The 23,645-nt window shown below is 47.6% G+C and overlaps 1 protein-coding gene and 1 long non-coding RNA gene across 2 annotated transcripts in view; one reads left to right on the top strand and one right to left on the bottom strand.

Annotated features, from left to right (window-relative positions):
• Window positions 1-7,783: 7,783 nt before the first annotated feature.
• The window catches only part of LOC135903230 (lysosomal alpha-mannosidase-like), a 61,932-nt gene continuing 46,070 nt past the window's right edge, over window positions 7,784-23,645 (bottom strand). The window contains exons 19-25 of the mRNA XM_065433641.2: window positions 19,461-19,562; window positions 18,664-18,751; window positions 16,308-16,394; window positions 15,180-15,410; window positions 11,653-11,808; window positions 10,705-10,831; window positions 7,784-8,143 (exon numbers count right to left, since the gene is read on the bottom strand). Coding sequence (XP_065289713.1) covers window positions 8,013-8,143; window positions 10,705-10,831; window positions 11,653-11,808; window positions 15,180-15,410; window positions 16,308-16,394; window positions 18,664-18,751; window positions 19,461-19,562 — 922 coding nt within the window. The 3' untranslated portion in view covers window positions 7,784-8,012. The remainder of the gene's footprint in view (window positions 8,144-10,704; window positions 10,832-11,652; window positions 11,809-15,179; window positions 15,411-16,307; window positions 16,395-18,663; window positions 18,752-19,460; window positions 19,563-23,645) is intronic.
• LOC135903231 (uncharacterized) lies at window positions 11,766-18,774 on the top strand. The gene is made up of 3 exons (XR_010564756.1): window positions 11,766-11,893; window positions 13,977-14,152; window positions 18,643-18,774. It is a non-coding gene; the product is annotated as an uncharacterized lncRNA (long non-coding RNA).

The following is a 23,645-nucleotide window of genomic DNA, read 5'->3' as shown; positions in this document are numbered from 1 at the left end:
GATGACGTAGTGCTCAACCAGCCAATATAAGCGCGCCTGGCGGCGTATCGCCGAATTGGATCGTCCCTTGTATAGTAGATAGCACATTACTAGTCCTTGAGCAGGATTACTCGAAGAGGCGGACATTACCTTTGCAAGAAAGTGGAATACATCATGGACTAGTGAACAAAATTTCAATAATTAGGTTCTTATGTAATTATATTACGTCACATATTGCAATTTCCGAGATGTAGCCGATGAGTTCGTTCGAAAGGCAGTTAGTTCCCTTTGGAACGTACGTGCCCTCAAGATGACACCAGTTTCGAGATATTCCTTCCAAAAGAATATGCGACGAAACACAGTGGCATTCTAGTTACTTTTTTGCTTTAATGTATAAAACTACGCTTCATTGAAGAAGTAAGTGAAACAACAATTTCCTTTTATAGAAAGTTTGATTATGCATGTCTCGACATAATGATATAAAAGTATTCCTCAAAATTTGTTCCAAGCGGATGGGCGCGTCTTGCAAGCTGACCGGCTTGCAATATGTGCTGTAAAGTTATTCGTTAAAAGTTATTTAACAGACCGTAACCGATATTGCTGTAAAGCTTCCTGAGAATGCTTCATTAGCTGTTTTCGGGACTGGCTATCTTTCAGTATGCACTGCAGTTACTGGACCCACAAATTCTGCCATTCTGTGGGCGTTTTCCTCCATGGTTCCTACTAACCTTAAGCAAGACCTTGGGTGCCAAGCAGCCATGGATTGTGCGTAAGTGAAAGAGGGAGTGCACTCGGGCACGAGCAACCCTCTTTGCACGGTTGTCTTCGTTTTGCAGACTTAGGCTAATGTGATTGCGGCCAAATATAGCAGCAATTTATCCCACTTTCATAATTGATCAAAGTCTATGTTCGTACTGTACATGCCGTGGATTCTCACCCGTGCTCTTAGGACAAAGGAACGAAACACAGTAGTGCAAACAATCACAAGGGCATTTATTGCCCCTTTCATACAATAATGCCTGTTAGCCGAGTTGCTATCCACAATATATGCCGATGGGCGCGCGACAAATCGCGGAAGTCCGACTCACCGGGACCGAATAACGAGCGAATATGTTCGCCCCATGCTGGACACCAACGCCTGGTCGTTCGCGCGTACGGTTACGCGAACGGTGGCGCGTTTGAACGATCGTGTTCGTCCATTCCGAGGTAGGCCTCGCGAGATGGTCTCGCAGAAGCATGGATCGGCGCACGCGCGGAAGGTCCGCGCCGCTAGGCGATCCCGAGCTAAAGAGGAAGAGTCTTCTCCTTTTTGCACCCAAGTAACCCCGCCGTTAGGTGGCGGTAGCAGAGCAGCACTCGCGCCATCTCTCGCACTATCCTGCAAGCATACCGACCACTGTAGTACAGCCACGCGGCGAAGCCGGATTACAGGAGACGGGAGCTATGCGAGAAAACAACATATCAGGGGACGCGTGAGAGTCGCGCTTCCCAACAATGTGCAATATATATATATATATATATATATATATATATATATATATATATATATATATATATATATATATATATATATATATATATATATATTGCACATTGTTGGGAAGCGCGACTCTCACGCGTCCCCTGATACACTTATTCGAGCACCTTAGGGAAATCGAGTAGTGGCATCGCAAGAAGTCTGAACTGGGGTGAAGGAATGTCACGCTTTATCTACTCTTGTTTGCGCAACAATCTTCGGTAGTACCGGCACACTTCATCTCCTGTGGTCTTTTCAACAACTTGAAAAAACTCTGCGAGCTATGCACGAGGTGTTGCTCTCATATTTCCCAGTTATTTAAGAACTATGCGAACAGACGAGACCGATCACTCACTGTACGTGAACTCGGAGGTCCTTTGTTCAAACATCGGGCACACTCTCAGCTTCCGACGAAGGCTGCGCAAATGTGGATCTCGCCAGTTGGCCCCACATCTTTTCACACTCTACACGATTCTTCCCAGCAGAGCCAAGTCTGACGAACTTCGCTCGTTACCCTGAAGGTGGCGATTCAGAGCCAAACTTTCTTTTTAAAATGCACATTGAATCCCTACGCTCTATTTTAGCGTTACGATAGTCCGCATTGCGCCCGGCGCAGGATTCATTAACGGTCCACGAGCGCGTCCGCGAAACCAGTTCCGCCGGCGCCGCCTCCTCAGTTGGTAAGGTGCGAGATTGATCGCGGCGCGCCACGTCCCCCTCTCGCTCCTACAGAGATCAAGTTCGCAGCCTCAATTGTCTACCTCGGCGGCGCCCAGCCACGGGCCGCTGCAGCCAGCAAGCTGGAGCAACAACTCGCATGCGCGTCACGGACAACAATGCCGGTACCCGCCGCGCCGCTCTGGACTCACAATGCGGCATCAGCGCTTATAAGCTGCCGGGGCCACACCGCCGGACTCGGCAATAGCGCACGCTGTATACATAAGGCGCGGCTATCGCGCCGTCTCATCTCGAGAAAAGCTCTTAGCGCGGCTCGCGGAGGGCTTATGCGTTGCATGGCAAAAAAAGAAAAAAAAAGAAAAATAAGGCCAATACTGCTCGCGGTGGACCTTCGAGTGTAATGAGCGAGCGAGCGCGCCCCTGCATGGATTCTCCGGGTCTGGCTACGTTGATGGCGCCAGGCTTCATTTGCGGTGCCGCTACCGGGAGACCTTGCGCGGGTGGCCACTGGCGGTGCGGAAGTGGTCGCTCTTGCTGCTCCACGTTTGGGAGGAGAGGATGAAAGAGAGAACGAGAGAGAGTGAGAGATAGAAACGAAAGAAATGACACCTAGCCTAGTGGTCTCTCGGTGTGTGGTATAGTTTCGAGGATAAGGAAAGAGAATGTAGTCAGACCAGTCAGGTGAAGTGCTTGGTTGGGTTTGGTTATGGACAGGGTTCCCGGCAAAGAGGTTGGTTGTTGAGTCCTCAAAAAGATCAAGAACAGAGATTCGAAGAAACGGTCTGCTTAACTCGCGGGCGGGAGGAAGTCAGAAAGGTGACTCTTCTTGAAGAAAAGTGAGAACTACGAGGGTGCCTTTGATGTAGAAAGCAAGAACTAAGAAAAGAGAGAATAGAAAGAAAGCGCGGTTGAAGAGATGCGCTAGTGTAAATGAGAGGACCACGAGAAGACGACAAAGAAAAGGGGGGGGGGGGGGGTGGTAGCTCGTTATACGTGAACGTGCATAACTTGGCATACTATGAACCAGAAAAAACTGAACCCGAATGTTTTTAGCGTGCTTTACTGCAACTGGCCATTGATTCGAAGGCCAGTACCCATCGACCTTACATTACAAATATTTTCTTTATAACAAATGTTATCACTTATGCTGCTGTAGGATTACAAAGTTTAAATAAGGTTAAGAAAAAGGAAATCAGAACCTAACGATATCTTCGCAGCATCTGCAGGTCCTGCAAATCTTCCAGATCTTGTTCTTGCAGATCTGCACATCTTGCTTTCCTTGCAGCTGCTAAGTAATCACCACGACATAGCCATTCTGTCGTTGTTTCATAAATACGTGCACCAATAGCCCTTTCCCGGCCTACGTCACGAGGAGTCGGTCACGTGATTCTGCTGAACACACGTAAGTGTTTGGTGGGCAAAAGGCACGCTGCACCCACGCGTTGGGACGCGGCGACAGCTTCCTGTATCACGGCTCTGCTTTCTTTTTCTGTGTGTTTTGGGAGCGTCGACCCGCTGAACCAATTCATCATGCCGGCGTGTTGTTGCATGCACCATTGAATGCGCAAACCGCATGAAAAAAAATTTAAATCGGTAGCATTGGCTTTACCTGTTTCAAGAGGCGGCTATGAGGGTTGGTGCTGGCAATCGACAGCGACAAATGGCAGCCGTTAGAGGCCGATAAATTTGCGGAGTTCAGTTGCGCTCTTCGCCGAAATTCAAACTAAGTGGCTGCTGCCTTGGAGGAGTACCTGCTGCTTTCTTTTTTTTTCCGGGATGATGTCAATATTGAGAGCGAATACAGCAGGTAACCGCCCGGCCGAATGCGGTCATGTGCGGGTTTGCGGGATGAAAACAGCCCAGGACATTTAGGCAGCTCTCTACTTGACACATTGTATTAAATTATTGTGAACTACACGAACAGTGGTTAGCGACTGTAGCAAACAGGTCGTTAAGCCTCCTGCCGGACCGATTGTAGCGCCTTTCACTTGGGCACTTTCGAGTGCACTTTAGCCAGATCCGGATAGAGTGCGGCTATACACGGACATTTCGTATCATGATTTTGCTCCCTCCGTGTCCATTCAATCGCGATCGAACTCCTTGATGGCGATCGTAGATGTACGAATGTCTGCACTCTCAATGCTCAGTGAGCTCAACCAAATGCCCGCGCATGTCCCTCCATGGCCAGGCCGTGCGTCTTAAGCTAGGATACATGCGACAGACTAAATTCGGCGGACGAGCATGGCGTTGCTGACACGCAGCGAATTGCACCGCCCACAGAATATTTGTTTCGCATCAGTGTGCGGCACGATAGGGTGGCACCGAACCACGTAATTCTCGTCAGCGGAGTTCCGTAAACAGTGTGAATGCAGCTTAACCGAGCGCTACCATTTCACTGCTGTTGTAGTTCATGGTCCAGGCGTGTCCATGCAGTAAGCCTAGATATGGTGTCAAAGCGCACGTTTGGCCAACACTTCGGATTCTTCACAAGTATTCTCGGGCAATCATATTTTTCGGTAGTCTCGGGTAGTCCTTTGAATTAGGCTCGTAATTGTCGTCAAATACGAAAACAGATACTATAGGTACGGTAACCTTCACTTCAAAGCGCAAGGTCACGTCGTAGTAAGTCATGGCAAACAATGGGTTCCCTATTGCCTATTCTGAGCGCACCTAAAGTATCCAGCAGTCCCGCAAAGCACGAAATAGATTGACCCAGCTACACTAATGTTATTTCAGATGAACCATGTGTCGAAAAGAGTCTCTAGAGGAAACTCCTTTTTATTAGTGCAACCTATTTATTGGCCAGCAGCGTTGGTTATCTAGGCTTGCTTTATGCGGCTACCAGCTTAACGACACGAATTCACCTGTTATCTGTATGTACCAAGGAAGCATCGACATGTACGTGACATTGAACACACGTATGAATGTGCGGGCCTGCAAACGGCGTGCATGTCTTGCAGGTTTACTGCGGCCTGCGGTCGTGGGTGCTTTCTCAAATATGGATCAGAAGGTGGGCGTATGTACGAGTACAGTTTGCCGCGACCGCAAGCCCGAATGAGAAATTCAGATGAGAGTCGAAATATCACAAGTATCGTGCTCGAGGTGTGTGGCGCCACATGTTAGTGCGGCTCACTAAACGTTCGTCGTGCCATAGGCCATAACTGGCTGGAATCATTGGCCTTAACAAAGTTGGCGCGTCGGTCAAACTTCTTCCATCAACGATACGTATTCTTTGCCTCTCCGTGTGTGTGAAGCGTCTGTATACGTGTACAAGTGAGGCAGTGGGAGAAATTGAGGCAGATGGAGAGATAGCACTTGTGCGTGCATGCAAGTTACAGATGCCGCTTGCTTCATATGTTCGCAGCGCCCCCGCGGACGGCGCTGCGATACGTCGAGCCTCCTGCCGACCCGCATGCATCGGAGCCCGGCTGCTGCTCGCCGGTGTGGCGCCACGGCAGCCGAATACCGCACGCACTCGCCCCAATGCCGTTCCTTCTCGAGGATTGCAGAATCGCCCCCGCGTGTAGAGGCGTATCGTGGCGTTGGCAATGCGTTTGGTATCTAGCCGGGAATTCCACTGTGGAATCTTTCCGTTCTCCGTTTATTTGTCACACTAAAAGAAAGAAAGAAAGAAAGAAAGAAAGAAAGAAAGAAAGAAAGAAAGAAAGAAAGAAAGAAAGAAAGGAAGAAGCAAATCTTAGAAAGAATGGAAAAAAAAACTGTTCGTTGGAGTGGGACTAGTGTTGTAACACTCGTGCAAGTGCTGATGTCCTCACGTGTAGAGTTATCATAAACGCGACGCGACACTGTAGACTGAGGGGAGTACGTTACGCGACAGCACGTGCGGGGCACAACAGCGCACGAATACCATTGGTAAGTGGGATTAGGGTGACCTAGAACAGTCGCGAAGATTTCTCCATCTACACAGTTCTGGATCAGCTCCGAGTTAGAGCTATAGGTCATATTGCTTCTTTCTTTTTCTATTAGCTAGTACACGTCGCCGATGACGCTTGTAAGTGGATAAGGTCATTCCTCCTTGCAAGCAAAGCGACAGAAAGAAAAAAAAAACGCAGGTAGCCCAGAGCACGAGTTGAGAGCGACTCGAGATCAATTTCATAGGTAGAGCAGTACGGCTGACTGGACGCCGCAAAGATCGATCACGTTGAAGTGGAGTTAAATTTGTTGCTGTAGTGTCTCACGGGTAGTCAGCGCTAGTATATTTTTGTTTTGGATTATGTTTATGCCACGCGTGCTTCTGAGTGAGCATACATTTGGGAGCCATAGGCCGTGTCGCTTATCAATGGGTTAGCATTCGTTGGATGCTTCATGCACTTTCCGGAGGCTCTCTATCTATGCGTCCATCTATGCATCTATGTTTCTATCTAACCGTTTTCCCTCCTACCTGGTTCGCTGCCAACCATTGCGTCTAATGGTTAGTCCATTTGGCTGCTTTGCTGAGGCAACAGGCTTAGAAACTAATCATCGGATCAACTTGAGCCACTGAGTGTGCACCAGTGTGTACATACGAGCCCCTCTTCAATGATGCTCTCCCACGCCGACATGAATTACTGTAGACGCGTGACTGAGTAGGCACCGCTGCTCGCAGAGACTCCTTTACGCCGACTAGGAGTAACGAGTGTGTGCCCCTGGGAAGGTGCCGCTCTACAGTGACGAAAAAGATCCCTTAAACTTATCTGATGCCGAGCGGAATCGAGCTCACATCACAAGAGTACCTCAAGAACAGCAACCAAGGCTGCGCTACAAACGCTATTTGATAAAGAACTACAGTTACTGAATATGTAGTGATGTTTCCGTTCCATTTGAGGCGTTTCAGCTTGCTTTTATGTTAATTGTCATGCATTGTTTTCTTGCCTTTTTTATGATGTAGTTGCTCTTTCTTTCTTCTTTTTGCTCTTCTCTTTTGTTTAAGTATGTGCGTGTGGTTTGTGACGTATTCTGCGAAGTGACATATCTGAGTCAGCCTGAGATACAACTTACTATTCCCGCCACTAATAAGGCAGCTGGAGTTTCCATTTCAAGCGTTAAAGCAAGTACCTTGGAATTTCCTCAAGACGTACTTGTAAACATGTATACACACTGATGCTCATACATGTGCACACAGGTATACACACTTGCACACCGATATACGTCGAAACCCGTCAAAATGTACTTACACACCGATGATTCGGTGAAGATACGCAGTTTTGTTGCTGCACTTATCTATCCACCCAGCGTATAGTACTTAAAAATCAAGTTGAAGACATCTTGTGTGACTACATTGACGGGACAGAACTTGCTGCACTTGGATTCATTAGTCAGGAGACACCCCGTACAACGAACAGTATTGTGCGACTGCAAGGAAGTCATCCAAAGCAGGCAAAACGCAATGCACCCGGAGTCAAATGAATAATTACAATTGTATGTTCGACAAAGTTAATACCACTGCATGACAACAGACATCACAAACTTGTTCACTGGCTTCTGGGACACTGCAGTATCAGTGGGAATGACTGGGCCGACAAAAACTGACGACTAAGGTAAACTTATTCTTAGGCAACACATAAAAGACGTTACTTCTTACAGCGCGATTCCTTCACGCGTTTTGCAGGATAAAAATGTTTCTCCCTTTTATTCAGTCGGTAATAAAACGTTTCAAGAGTAGGCAAAAAAAAAAAGCTGAACTGCTCACATAAAAGCAGTTCCCAGCAGAGGCCTGGAAAGAGTTTAGCGTTTATAGAAACTATATTGTTCGAATACAGTCGAGTCGTGCGTCAGCAAGCCGACATGACGCGCAACGAAAGCTTCGTATGCGTCCGTGTGTTGGCCGCTCTTCCCGCTTTTAGTCGGTGGAACACACCATGCGTTTCTCGTTGTCCGAAGAGAAAGTCACCAAGAAGGTCCTGATCTGCATCGGCGTCAGGTACACGTAGTATTCTGGGCCAAACACAATCAGTGATCCGTCGTCGTCACCTGCGAGGAAGTGTTTCTTTTTAATGTGATTTGCTTAGTTATTCCACACTGGAGATTTGAGTTGAGTCAAGTTTATGAAGCCAAAACAGTTTTATTTCAAACCCAGACAACGCAATGACACCCTCAGGACGTACAATTCAGTACGTTTGAACTTCCTGAGGACATCCTTACGTGAGCCTCAAAACATTCCCATCAAGCTCATTTGTCTGGTCTCACCACGTCCTAAGACGTCCTGAGAAGAGCATTCGAGGATCCTCTTTCAGAACGCGTTCAGGACATTTTAAAGATTTATCTAAACACATGGTAGAGTCATCTACACATGGCAGAAATATATTAAAACAGTATGTCTGAGAGTTCAGCAATACACAATGAGTGGATGTTACAGGCAATCTTTACAAACAGTTTTTCTAAAAGAAGTTTCTAGAGTCTTAATTCTGTAATGTCCGAACACAGTTTCAAATCACGGAAAATTAAAACAGCTTTTATTTCTAGCCATGGGGAATTTGTGCAAAAACAGCGTAACTGTATTTGAGCAAAATAAACTTAATTAGTACAGTTTGCTGATCTATTCACAACTAAAAGGTATTTCCAGCGTACTAAAATCGCCACTATAGGCTATGAGCTAAGTTTCGCGTGCTCAGATCAGAAGCGCTGGAGTACCACAAAAGGAAGGGCATAAATAATACGCTGGGGACTAAATGGTTAGCGTGGTCTCTCTAAGGGAAAAAATCCCGCCTGGGGAGAGTTCGCTTCAAAAAATAACGGCGCCAGTATTAAGCCGAGTGGCCACAAAACACAATTTACCCAAAGCAGTAGCCAGCCACTTTAATGAACATGGGCATATGTTTGACAAAGCAAGGCTCTATATACTACAAACAAATTTCCGTTCCCCTCGCGAAAGGAAGTACACGGAATCATACCTCATACACAAGTTTAATTGCCTACACCCGACAGGAATTAATTTGGCACGCGGCAACTTAGAATCTTTAAAAGCTGTAACTTAAATCTGAAACTCTCATATCACCAACCAATACACAAAACACATTAGGCCACCAGCCAACTTTAATTCTTAACCTCACCTACTCTTTCATTTCGGAGGAAAAGGAAAGGGAAGGGAAAAAATTTCCTGCCTACTACTCAATTTAATGTACTCTTTCAGGATTTTACGTCTATACCAACTGTACGATCCCCTTCTTCCATGTACACTTGCCCGCGCCCGCTTCTGCACGCGCCACCCTCCTGTTTCCTATACCGATTTCGCCCCCCCCTTCCCCCCCTTTTTTAGTCCTTTTTTTTTTGAAACCCCCTCGACAACACATTCCGAAGTCAATATGCCTTTTTCGCCTTCTGGATGCCGCCGTAACGACACCTACGTTAAGCGCGTGGGGCAGTGCCCCTTGAAAGACCATGCCGCTGCCTTTCAGTCACCCCACACATTGCACCGCAGACTCCTCGTCGCCACCTTAACTATTTCAAAATTACTCGACCTATTGCTTGACCGGCCGTTCTAATGCCTCAAAAACATGCCGCCAACGTCTCCCCCTGAACACCTCCTAACCTTTCGCATCCCCAACACGCTCCCAAGCCCCCGTATTTCTTAAAGATTTCATTTTTCTCTTTCTTTTTCTTTAACCCCCCCCCCTTTTGTTGTGTCTTGGTACGGCCCTGGCTCCCCCCCCCTCCTTTTTTTCCCTTTTTCCCCTTTTTTTCTGCTTCTATTTCTTTTCTTTCCTCCCCGCGTGCCCACTCTCGCGCTCTTGTCCCTTCGTCTTGAGAATGAGGCTCACAGACGTCGAACGACAGCGCCTGTTCCCTCTTGTAATCTCTCTCTTTAAAACCAGCCGCCAGCGACAACACCCGCACGTGACGTCACTGCACTAACCCTTTAAAACTAACACGCCGAGGATGACGAGGCCGCCTTTGACGAAGATAGGTCCACCTATCGAAACGTTGGCCAGCCTGTCTGAGGTACTTCAACCCTGTTTAAAAAATTTTATACCACACCCGCGTACGCGTCACTCTCTCGGCCCGGCCACATAACTATCCGACTCGCCCCGAAAATGACGGCAGTGCCACGGCCGTCACCGTGACGTCAGGTTCCGCAACTTGTTCGTACAAGAGCGGAAATGTGGTCCACGAATCCACTCGGGCGACTCAGGCGGCCGCTTGCGGCGAATGCCCCCGCGCCGACGTATAGACCACCGCACGGTCCAGGTGACTTCGACGGCTGGCTTGGAGCCCTCGAAATGTCCACAGAATGGGATGCGGGTCTGCACACCATGCTGACGCAGGACACAACGGGCGGCTCGACGAGGATCGGGTCAGTACGATCCCCACTGCCCGCGAATGGACCGCCCCACGGCAGCCGCACTCACGCGGGCCCTTCGGAGCGAAACCTTCCCTCGGCGCGTGGGGCAACTCTGAAGGTCAGGACCGCGCGAAGGCAAGAGAGCTCGAGCGGTTGTGCCGGAGCGTTTCTCCTAGCGAATGTAAGGGGCGCCCAGCGACGACACGCACGGGCAAGAGGTAAGCGCAGCTTGGACGCCGAGCGTGCGTCATACCTGACACGCTGCGCTGAGCTTCGTGGTTGTCCCCTGCCTCGAATTGGAGACGAGTCGTCTGGTCTTTCGTTTCTGTGGCGGCCAGGTTCATCTCCGTCACGCCGGTTATCGTCCGCACAAAAGCAGCCTGCAATGGAAAGCGAAAAAGAAAAAAAAAAGAAAGAAAACAAGCTCGTAATTGCCGAGTCCTCTCCGGAACCGTCGCGGTGTAGTCGCGACTTTGAACTTGATCGTTTTAAATCCTTCTAAAAAATAATATTTGTGACTCGGACTTTTTCATTTTGTCGGACCCAGGTGCACTTCGGTAACATTGGCAAAGAGATTGGAAAAACGACACGGACGGTGGGCTGGAGGCCTTTGCTATCGGAAAATGCGATTTATATTGAATTTGGGCATTCCTGAACTGGGTTTCTTTTTATTTCTACAGCGAAGCTGGGTTGTCGCAATGCAAGGATGTGCGCAAATACTCCTGTATGTCGAATATTAGATTTCATTTTATTTATTTATCTTACCTATTTATTTTATTTTCTTGCAGATGGACTTATGCAGTGCCGTCATTCACAAGGCGTACATGCTCGTCTTGACTACTAAGAAGAAAAAAAGCCTTTACATCCAGACGACAATGTAGGAGAGATAAAAGACACGAAATTGTTGAACTAGCTCTGCCTTACCCGGAGAAAAAAAAAAGCACCCATACTTCTCGCTTCTTTTAGGTGACAGAGTGTTTAGTGTACTGAGCATCGAAGAGACAAAATATAGGAAGATGGTATAGGGAACAATAAATATAACCAGTATGATAAGTATGATACAATATCAAAACAATATTGCTGTTAAGATAGCCAACGTAAACCATATCAGAGTAAATGCGCGCCTGTAAGTCCGACCGGTACAGAAATATTTTACGTAAAGATCACTGCAAACGAAGACGTGGCCAGCATTATCTCTCACCTGTAAGCTAAAGTTGGCCGGCTTCGAGAGTTCACCCGCGTCATCTTTCTTTTCGAAGATGTGCTCCAGCCGCAGAAGCACCTTGTCCTCCTTGTTCCAGTGCTCGAGGGTCAGCAGTTGCACGTTGCGGGGCAGTGACTTCGCGAGAGCCGAGCACTGCACGCAAGCACGGAGATTGCTCGTTCGTGAGGCACCATACGACGAAGCTCGAGAAGCGGCGCCAATGCACGACCACATTCAGGTATGACTTCAAAAAAATTATGGAATGTTACATGCCAAAACCACTTTCTGATTATGAGGCACGCCGTAGTGGGGGACTCTGGAAATTTAGACCACCTTGGGTTCTTTATCAGGAATGACTTTCAGCTTCGATCTTACAGCGGAAACAACCTTAGGTAGGAGCCCTTAGACTGCGCAAAAAGTGCTTGAATCCTGGCCGTGCCGTAACAAACAGAAATTAACTCTCGAGGCTGTAGGGTATTCCTTCCTGGACAGTGACTCGATTACTCTTCTTGTCAACGGTATGACAGTAAGTGCGAGAGCACTTGAATTAGATAAACAGGCCTCCTTAAGGGCGGAAACATTTTAGTGTGTAGTTTATATGCATATTAAATTTTGGTTACCGTATCATGTTTGGTTTATTCGTCTGCTTTTCTTGTAACCTTTTTTCTTTACGTAGGAACTAGCAAGTTTTGCAGCCGTTCTCGTGTCGCGATGGTCGGCGTGCTCGGTATTGAATCAACAACGCAGATTGCGTCGCAGTCCCGAACTGTTGCTTTGAAAGGTATATTTACGAATGACAATAAAATAAAGTTACTTTGCGTACACTTCAAACGAATATGTAACACCATCATCGGACGGCTTTTTCTTTTTCTGCCAGTTATCAGTAATTTCTGTTTCTCACGTCGTGTTTTACCTGCTCCCCGTTTGAGGTCAGCTAGGAATTTACGTGGCTGCGATGGTGCAGAACAGCCGGCAGTGCAGCCTGCTTGCCGCGTAAAATAATTCACACCTCAAAAGGGGAAACCAGTGTAAATCTGTCTATAACTCACACCCTTACACCCTTATTGGATGGAAAGGTGTGAGCTATAGACAGAGTTCATCCTTATTCACATTTAAAGGTATCACTTATTTTACAGTGTGGGAGCCTGGAAGGCATGTATTGAACATCTAGAAGGCACAGCGCCTTAGCAACCACGGTTGAACGCGATGGGGTTTTACGTGCCAAAAGCCCTTTTTGATTACGAGCCACGCCGTAGTGGAGGAGTCCGGAAATTTCAACCACCTGGAGTTCTTAAACATGCACCTAAATCTAAGCACACGGGCGTTTTCGCATTTCTCCTCCATCGAAATGCGGCCGCCGTGGCCGGCATTCGATCCCGCGACCTCGTGCTCAGCAGCCCAAAACCATAGCCACTGAGCAACCACGGCGGGTAGTTGCAGGCGCTATTCTAGAACTGTGTATTCTCACGCATTTCAAGTCTGGTACACCATAAAATCATTATGATGTGTCTACGCTAGCCGCCTGTATGACGCCGGTGGCGGTGCTCAACACAGCGATCACTGCGGTTGGCAAAGCAGCATGATAAATATAAGCTTTGTGCTTTGGCATTGGCCCTGTAAATCAGTAATAACTAAAGGGGATCGCATAAAACGCATCGGACGGCTATTTATGAACTATGATACAACTTGCGTAAAAAGGGTGAGTGATTGCAGAGATGACGGGACAAAAAATATAAACAGGAAAATCGTTTTTCATTCTCTGCTTCAAAAAAATATATATATAGTCCGGCGCATTCTGTAGCCAAACTTCCAATACGTAATCTCTCCACCTAATATAAAGGAGTTGAAAAAAAAATTTGCCTCTATAGGAATGTGTCCTATCTGTTTTTCGCTTACGCCGACACTAGAAAAGAATCCAAAATATTTTTCTTTTAAATCTTGGGGTTTTACGTGACAAAATCACGATCTGATTATGAGGCACGCCGTAGTCGAGGATTCAGGAATAATTTTGACCCCATGGGTTTCTTTAACGGGCACCCACTACATGGTTTAGGGGCGCTATCGCATTTCGCCTCGATTAAAATACGGCCGCCACCACCGGATCTTGACCCCGCGACCTCGTACTTAGCAGCGCAACAACATAGCCGGTGAGCCATCACGGTGGGTAGAACCCAAATGACACCAATTAACTAAAAGGTGTACGCCTTAGGGCATGAACATGCAAAACAGCGAACACATTAGTGGCAAACTCACGTTCCAAGAAATATTTCCTTTAATTGTGTCATTATGCTTCATCTGAGTTTTCTTATTTTTGTTCGCAGATGAAATCAGGCTTAATGTACGACATGAATGAAAGCTCACATAGGGGGTTAATTTTGAAAGAAGTCCCCCGTCTGAAAGAACAAGGCACACGCCTGAAAGGACACCACTTAGGCGTCCAAGCCCCCGTAGCCACTCGTGAAGCACCTCGGCAAGGAGAAGACGATTTGTTGCTGGTGTAGTCACACGCCGTGCTTTGGATGGTCGACCAAGTTAAGTGTTGCTGCTGAATTACGTGGTGTGGCAAGTTTTCCTAGCCTCAGCGTGACCACACCAAATGGGCTCCTCTGGAGCCATTGAAAAAATAAATGAACTGAACCTAAACAATGAAACCGAGAAAAGAAAAATAAAATAAATGAAACAGTGTTCAAACAAATTATAAGCAATGCAAGAGGATGGGCCGGGGCAGAATCACGTGACTTCCTTTCTACTCCGCCTTTTATGGGAGGGCAGTGCGAAGTGCTCTGAAATGTCTTCGGTGTTGCGAGAGTGCTACATTGTTCCATTAGATGGCCGGCGCTCCTCCTCCTGTTCGCACACTCTAAGGTGCCATAATAGTAGAGGGATTCGCTGCGGAAATTAACAATGCATACACGCATACGCAGTTACGTATGCACGTGTCTGTGTGTAGTGTTACTGTGCAGAGCACAGTGCTTTACTAAAGCCTCAGCAAGCATAAGATGTTCCGGACGTGTTACCTGAGTATGGAGTCCGACCTTACGGTCGGCATCAACAGGTCGCAACTTGAGCGCTCAACATTTTCGGAAGACGAGGACAGATTTGCGTGCCTAGCTTTGAAACGTTCACAGTGCAATCCAAGGCTTGCATTACGAGGTTTGGAGTCGGCTTTGGAAACACGAAACGTCTCCCTTGAAGTTTGAGCAAAAGGTGTAATGTACATGCTGTCAGTGTCTACCTCGCATCATTATAATACAGATACTTTTGTCGTAGGACTATTGCATTGAAGTGCCTAAAGAAATGTTGCTATGCAACAAGAATGCCTGCTATTTTCTCGCAAACGCGTCGCTAAGAACCTTTCTCGCGACAGCCTGTTCTAGGAGCCACATTTAAAGAAAACGTCGGATCTTTTCTGCCCAGTCACCACGCTAAATACTTTGCAGCGTCGTCAAAACACGCAACTGGGATGTACTGCGGTTTACCCCGACGTTCATCAGCCCTTCGAGAGCGATCGAACGTGCACTCACGTTGGTTTTGCACTCGGCCGTGTAGTCTTTGCTGCCGATGGGTGCAAAGTAGAGGGCGGGGGCCGAGTACATCGCTACTGCCAGCGGTCGGTGGACTTCCGCTGCGTGGGCGAAAGGCGTCAGGGTCACCCGGTGAGTTCCGCGCACCACGAGACCCCGGCCTTTGTAGTACGTCTCGTTGAGCGGCTCGCCGACGCCGAACGCGTCATCGTACAGCAGTCGCCGGTGAACCTGCACGCATTCCACGTCGCGGCATATTTTGAAGCAGGAACTTCACTCAGACGCGTAATAGCCTGTTTATATTAACGAGGAAGTAAGCTTAATGACCATTACCTCTTAAATCTGAAAAATATTGCGAAATGAGCAAGCGCGCTACGTCATCAAGTGAGAAGTGCAGAACAGTGTTAGACGGCCCGTGGCTTCCGAGTTTTACAACACCGTCGTGTAGGTCGGCAGGCCTCAATGCTCGGCTCCGACTTCTGACGTACCTGAAGCCTACACACGCCGTATGAGTACGTGTGCGTTCAGCAGTCCCAGCACAAAATTTGCGGTCGTCACAATCCCTGCTGTGTGTTCCCTCGTCGAGGCGCACGTCATTGACAAATTTGTTTCTTGACTCACGCACCCAATGAACCGGATGACTGTAAACTCAACCATGTCACTGATAACTCATATCACCACATCCCTTTAAAACAATTTCACGTGACACATATGCCACATGCCCAATAATCTCATATCAACGCATATGTTTCGTATGTGTTCTCATTCTATTCTATGACAATATTGCATATGTGGCACATGTGTCATGTGTCATGTGAGATATTTAATTGGGTTAGCACGGATTGACCCACTTGCAGGGGCACAAAGAGGCAACAGCTAATGAGTAGTAAACAGAGACTGTAAAGTGAAGTCCAATATTTAGAATCGCTTACGCAAATATTCACTTGATTGTATGACTTGGGTTGCTAGGTCGCGTGAAGGGGTCTGTTGCAGTAGAGGTGTTTAGCGCACTTATTGACTCGTGACTGCCGAGTTTGTCTTTTTGTTTTTGTTGTTGGGCTTGTTTGTCTCCGTGCAGTTGTGGGCAGTTTTGCATTGTGATATATACGCAAATAAGTCCACGCTTACCATCAGTTCCACTGAGCCTTCTCGCAGACTGCTGCCTCCCTGAGAGCGATCGGTGAGCACTGTGAACTGAACTTTCTTTGCGTCGTCCTGGCAAAGAAATGAACACGAGACACGCATCAAGAAAACGTTCGGGGCCAACAAACAGCAAGAAATTAAAACACTTGCAAGCCTGTTTTTAGGCATATATAAAATGCCACAAGGAGTTGTCTCCTGCACAATATTACCATGGTCGCCGGCCGTAGCGATCACTTAGCGGTATTGCCGAAAAAAACGAAAGGTCTCATGTTTTCCCTACTCACCGCTAGGAACATAAGCAAGCAGAGCTAATGCATTACGCGGTCGTGAAAGTTTCTGTAAACTCCCCTTTTCTACCGCTGCCTACCTCACGCCTTAATCTGCGGAAATTAACAGTCCGATACTGCAATGTAGTAAAATATATTCGCGCGTACATTGACTATTTTATTTTATTTGTTCATTTTTTTGAGCATCAAACTATTCATTGGTTGAACACGTGCCCAGAAAATCAAGGAACACTCAACTATCACAAAGATAGCGGCGAAGACGGTCGTGCGTGTTCGAATCCAATTCACGGATCAGGCGCGTTAGATGGTTCCACATGGATGTATCAGCGGACGTTTCAGAGCAATATCGCTGGTACCCGCGCACGCAAGAAAACACGCAACACCATTCGCGTCGCGCACGCGATCTGATCAAAGACCAGACTCTTTCGATGCAGAGTCGGTGACAACATTAAAGAAATTTCGCATACAGGTGCGCCGAGCGATAACGTCAAAACAATGACAATGCGAAGGACGGTCACCAGCAAAAAAATGTAGCAGTTTCGCCCGAAAGACGAAGCATAGATTGCGATAGCAAATTATTAGAGAGTTATACGAAGTAAATATAGTAATCTTTTCGGCCGTATGAACTTGGAAACAGTCACTTACTGACTGAATTAACAAGCATGGTGTCAGCAGGCACAGGCAAAGATGAACACATCACACTCGATGACCGCGGTCGCTCGCTGTCAAAACGATGGCGCGAGCAAGCGCGGCAGCACCAGCGAGCGAAGTGACCTTCGTGCTGTGTATCGCGTCAACGCAAACAGCGACGAGAAAACAGCACGCACAGAGCCGTCTGCAGATCCCTTTCAAGAAACGGAAAGTACGCACTTGTTGGCGGAGTCGACAAGGACCTGAGGGGTCAGGTGTGCTGGCTGGCAGCAAATTGAGTCATTAAATGACTGGACCTGCCTCAGCTGTCCTTCAAGCCCCAGTCAGCCCCACAGGAAATTATTGATGTCTGGCTCGGCCAGTATATATCTCGGGAACGGCAGTTCACTCACTGAGCGTTTCTTTCTCTGTGGTCATGTTACGCTTTTTTTTCTTCTTTTAATGCAGCCACTGTTTCGGGATGCCTTCTTTGACAGCACTAGCAGCTGTCGTCTTGACGATCAGAATTTGGGCTCCCTTTTGGTTTCCCCTTTGGGTTCAAGATGCGGTTCGAAGTAATCTGACCCACGGAAAATTTTCTTTTCTCTTTTTTCTTTTATTAGGAACCTTGCGTTCATTTCCTTCGGACCAATTCTATATTGCCCCACCGTGATAGATGGTCCTGATACGCAGTCCTCATTGACCTGCTCTGGCTGCGAAATGAGCGGGAAATCTCGATAACGCTATTTAACGAATCGAAGCTTCGCTTGCCAATGTGCTTCGGTTGTCTAATTTGCCGGCGATCTTTCTCTGTCGGTGCTCTAGCTGAATCCTGTTGAAAGGGCCTTTGCTAGCAGCATGTTTACCTACAGCGCGACCAAATAAGACGGAACACAGAGGGAGGCAACGTTACGCGAGCGCTCACTGATGATTGAAAATTTAGTTGAAACTGTATCACATATGAAAAAAAAATTATCCATTATAAAACTACCTACAGCGGATTTTCCAAGCGAAACACCCAGATAATTCTCCGTGTAAGACACGTGAAGTGTGTCGTAATACGCAACATCTTGCTCTTTAGATGCCAATAATTTGCCGTTAATCAGAAGGATGTATGCCAAAGTAAGGAATGTCGCGGGTCAGATGCCTTTCTGAGGCATTGCACGCTTTTTTCATCTGCACCCTTCTGGAACAGTGCTCGAGAAGAAGTAAAGAGTTCAATTCAATCTACGGTACTCTATATATGTGTTATTTGGTCTATGCTTACAAGCGAGAAGTAGGAAAAAAGTTTCCGCTGGCCTGTAACAAGATAAAGTTTTCTCCACTAGTCATTTTTTCCTTTTCTCTACACAATGTCGGGTTCATGGGGACGTGAGCTTGAGTCTGTGTTTTCACACTTTCAGATTGTTGGACAACGACCTTACCCTGATGAAGATCCTGCTGTTGACGGGGTAATAGTTTCCAGCCACTGGCTCCTGTATATTAACCTTCCACGTCGGCCTGTAATTTAGGCTGAAAGTAAAATAAAATAAAACAGGGCTTGGGTACAGCTCATAATTGAGGGCTGTAAACAAGACTGAGCTGTTGAAAGTGAAGAACGTGCTTTCGCATGAATGTGTCCGTAATAAAAAAAAAGATAATGATGTATAGATTGCATTTTGGAAAGACCCGCTAGTTATCGAGTGCGTATAAAAGAAGGTGAGACAGAGTAAGCCTGCAGAACCTGTAGGCTTACTCTGCAGCCATATTAGCGCGTAACTTACTACTAGGGTGTTGCTAGCTGGAATGCCTGCAAATTTAAAACATCAAGGTAGGAACACAAGATTCTTTAATAACTATAGGTGCTCGGACCTGGCTGTTTGTGGAACTTCGCTAATCTCCTCTCTTACTTATTTATTTACTAATTTAGTTATTATGAATGTCGAGTGGGGCTGCATCTTTAACTCCTTGTATCGGTTAAATTACATTGAATAGCAGATGAAGCCTCACAGGTGGCAATAGAGCGAATGTTACGGGGAAAGACGGATTATACGAAAGTAGCATGAAATAATTTTATTAAAATCCGCAGGCCATATTGCCTGGTTTTCTGTAGAAAGCATAGGGACAGGTCACACTTGAGTATTATACCTGTCTCAACGGCTTACTTGAAGGTGGAGGTTCAAAAAACAAAAGCGAGAGAGAGAGAACGAAGGCAAAAAACACATGTGTCACGGATTCTCACCGTCGCTGAAGAATTTCCCTTCCATTGGAATCTGTGTAAAAAACGCCGTCGTTCTTAATCTCAGTGTCGAACCTCGTGATGATTTCTTTTCCTTTGTCATCGCTGCAGAGAAGGAGAGAATAAATACACGGTCACAAGCTAGGAAAGAACGAAGCAATAAACTGTACAAGAACAACGGTAAAATCGCTCTACATTTCGGATTTAGTAAACCATGTCATGTTAGCCAATGTCACGAACACACAATGACCTTTCGGGATCTGTACGTATATCCTAAAACGCCAGTTTGTGTGTTCGTTGTATCGCCCTTGAATCATTATCATTATCAAAATCATTCTATGATACCTGAATGAATGGAACAGCGCCAACATAATGGCGGGTTTAGGCAAGTCTCAGCGCTTATGTTACGCATTTTGTGCACAGGGCTTCATGTTGTCTCATTTATGTTCATCATTATGGCTGCACTGTTCTAGCCATTATGGATTACCCCCATGCAGAATCATATATTCTGTCAGGATCAGTGCCCTGATGATCGTTTTGGGAGAGAGAGATAATATTTAATGGCAGAAATGTGGAGAGGTCGGCCTGAGTGAAGTGCCTCTAGCTTGCTACTCCACGCTGGGGAAGGGGTTTGGGGAATAAGAGAGATAGGATGTGAAGAGGAAGGAGGGTGGCGGTATGAATCTGATGAGGGCTGCACAGCATACTGTTTCTGCGCAATGCGTATGTGTACACTTCACAGCACAGCACCGTCATCTTCGCGGGCAGAGATAGAAGTTACTGCAGCGTAGCTAAGAGACTGTCTATAGCGTTCATAATTTTTGCCGCTGTTATCGCCACTGGCGTATTTAAACCGGACAGTAGCAGCTGCAGGGCGGCGACTATTTGTCGCAGCGTGGCTTGAGTCCGATGGTAATATTTGAGTGCACTGTCTTTGCTCGTGCTGACAGTCTAAGGCCCGTGTGCGCGGCGGTAAAGGCCGATCCACACGACGGACCAAATTGCTCTTTTGGACCGCTGTCCGCGCATCACGTGATAGGACGTCACCAGTTCGTGCGTACCGCCGTTGGCCCGCGCAAGACCGCGGCCCTCGCGGTCCAACAAATCGGCGAGGCGTTTCCCGCTTCCGTTTTGGCGGCGGACCGCATGCAAACCGCAGCGATTTTGGCTTAGCCAACGAATGTTGTCCGGCAACAGAGTGTCTTCAGCCAAATCCAATGTAGTTTTTAGCTCAGCAAAAGCCAGTCAAGCCAGTCGTTTCATGTCCGCCGTTCCGCCTACACGTGCGTGCAGAAGATATATTTTTTAAACACCGTGTCCTCTTGGAGTGACAAGGAGGTTTTTTCATTTTGTATACCTCGTTGAGCAGTTCCCGGCTTTGTGGGACTCGAGCCGGAATGATAACAATGATAACACTCTGGCCGAGAGTGTAGCTGGTTGGTCTGCTCTGCCGTCTGCTATGGCGGTCCGCCGTGTGGATGTGCTCTGCGCCGGACCGGACCGCGCCGGGCCGTGACGTCGCATCACGTGACCGAGCGGCCCGCGTACTTGGTCCGTCGTGTGGATCGGCCTTAAGCGTGGCCATACATTCGCTTCCGGGCTTGCGAGGCTCCCTTGAAGCAATGGTTTGGAGAGATCTTTCGATGCCGATTCAATTACCTTCTGCTGGACCTGCGGAATTGGACCCAGACAGCTCTCGTCTGCACCTACAGCTTGTCCACGCCGACGACGCGTTCGTCTCCTCCAGTGTTCCACTGACGCTGCCGCCTCCTTGTGGGACATACTTGTCTTGCTCATTTGGTTCAGTATTTTTTCTCCTTTTTCCGTTTAAGACAATCCTTGCAATTGGCCTCATGGTGTCCATCGCAATTCGAGCACTTCATTTCTCTTACTGTGCATGAAGATACGTCATGGCTGCCGGCACAGCGGAGGCATGCCCTCTGGCCTGTTCAGACAGCACTGACATGGCCTAGCTTTAGGCACTTGTGACATCGCAGTGGTCGGGGCACACAAGGACGTCCCGGGTGTCTCACGTAGCCCACCTTGATATGATCAGGTAGCGTGTGTCCCACGAAAAGAAGCTTGACGCTCATCGAGCCACCGAAGGGGTGAAAATCGATGGCCTTCACTGTTGAAGACAGAAGCCTTCGTAACTCTTCGTCGCTGATCCATTATCCAATAAATGAAAACTGTATAACAGCTGTGTCTTACTAGTGCTCACCTACGGGGCAAAAACCTGGAGGCTTACGAAAAGGGTTCTATTTAAATTGAGGACGACGCAACGAGCTATGGAAAGAAGAATGATGGGTGTAACGTTAAGGGATAAGAAAAGAGCAGATTGGGTGAGGGAACAAACGCGAGTAAATAATACCTTCGTTGAAATCAAGAAAAAGATATGGCCATGGGCAGGACATGTAATGAGGTTAGAAGATAACCGATGATCATTAAGGGTTACGGACCGGATTCCGAGAGAAGGGAAGCGTAGCAGGGGGCGGCAGGAAGTTAGGTGGGCGGATGAGATTAAGAAGTTTGCAGGGACAACAAGGCCACAATAGTACATGACCGCGGTAGTTGGAGAAGTATGGGAGAGGTCTTTGCCGTGCAGTGGGAGTAGCCAGGCTGATGGCGATGATGATGACAAAACTATCGCAGCAAGGCCAAGAAGCGACGCTTGCTCAGATCACTTCGTCTTCCTTCTTGTTTCACTTAAAGGGGTGGAGACATCAAAATTTTCGTTCATGCGTTTGTTGATTCAAACGTTGCGTCATGCTTCAGGGAGCACGATACACACAGCGGGATTCATATATATCCGATAAATAATTTAATAATAGCATTATTATACCGAGCGATTTCGGTTTCGGTTTCTGGGCTCCGGGGGATGCTATAACGTCACAGAGGAGGAAACGCAACATGGCTTGGTCACGTGGGCCACAAAAAATAGTGACGTAAAACTATGCTGCGTCGTCTGCTCGCGCATACGCGTGCTCTGCCAGCAGAGGTCAACTGGCGATTCGAAGTGCATGTCGCGATTATTATAATTATTGCGAAGAGCGACAACAACGGTAAGAAAATGTCGCGGCTTGTGAGAGTCGGTGATTCATTCCGAAGCGCCGTAAGCTTTAGCTTCGAAGTGAACCAGAAGAGGCCTAGCCACGATATCGGCGGCGCCAAACGATCAGAGGCGGTGAAGCTGCCGTCGGTGCACAGTGACCACTCCTCGGACGCTGATTGGCCGCTTCGCCGTACGGTTGCCGCACAAATGGGTCCCGGGCCCTTGCTCTCTACAGCTAGGAAATCTGGCCGTTCGCGAGCAAAACCGCCGTCGCACGGGGGCCCGCGAACGGCAAACGGCGTGCGGCGAGTTTCCGTACCGGTGACGTGGACGGGCCTTCACATTGAGAAAGGCCAAGCGAAGGAGAGACCGCTCCGAGCTGCCGAACTATGCGACTATGCGAGGAGAGAAGCGGACAACACGAACGCCGCATATCCTGGTCCCTTTCGGAGTCGGCCGGCTACTGTTTTACACTCAAACATGCAAAGGCCCGTAGGCACGGCAACTCGCCACACGCAGTTTGCCATTCGCGGACCGCCGTGTGGCGTTCGTGTTGTCCACTTCTCTCCTCCTGTGTCTGTGTCTGCACGCCCTACCCCTTCTTTGCATTAAGAAAGGATTTCTATATGCCTGTAGCTTGGTCGTAGTGGAGGTTATGCTCGGTCGCTCGGCTCAGCAGGCTCCGTAATCGGCATTTCATCGCTACTCATCATACATCACGTTTTTGTGCTGGTGTGCTATGACGTCAATATTTTCGTTCCTCCTCTGTGACGTAGTAGCTGCCGCGCTAGCGATGGGTCTCGACTACGAGAAGGAGTTTTTAATGACTTTTTGGAGCTGAATTAAAATTATTTTGAAATGTTTGCAGCGTCCGATACCTCGTTCTGGGTGTCCTTGCATACGGAAGCAGCCTACAACATGCTTTTTATAGCCTCAAAATTTGGTGTCCCAACCCCTTTAAACAAAAGGTGTACGTAGCGCCGTACATTCAACTGCATTTAGTATTTAACGAGTAAGCCACAGTCATGTAAGAAATCTTTCGTATCACTATAGCGGATCACAATGACCCAATTCTACTGATTTTAGGACACTGCACCTTTCTATACTGCCAAGAAAAAAGATGTGTAAAAGTTTCA

This window comes from Dermacentor albipictus, chromosome 2 (genome assembly GCF_038994185.2).
Source record: "Dermacentor albipictus isolate Rhodes 1998 colony chromosome 2, USDA_Dalb.pri_finalv2, whole genome shotgun sequence".
Classification (NCBI taxonomy): domain Eukaryota; kingdom Metazoa; phylum Arthropoda; class Arachnida; order Ixodida; family Ixodidae; genus Dermacentor; species Dermacentor albipictus.
The sequence above is the reverse complement of the archived record's forward strand: the minus strand, read 5'-3'. Positions and strand labels throughout refer to the sequence as shown.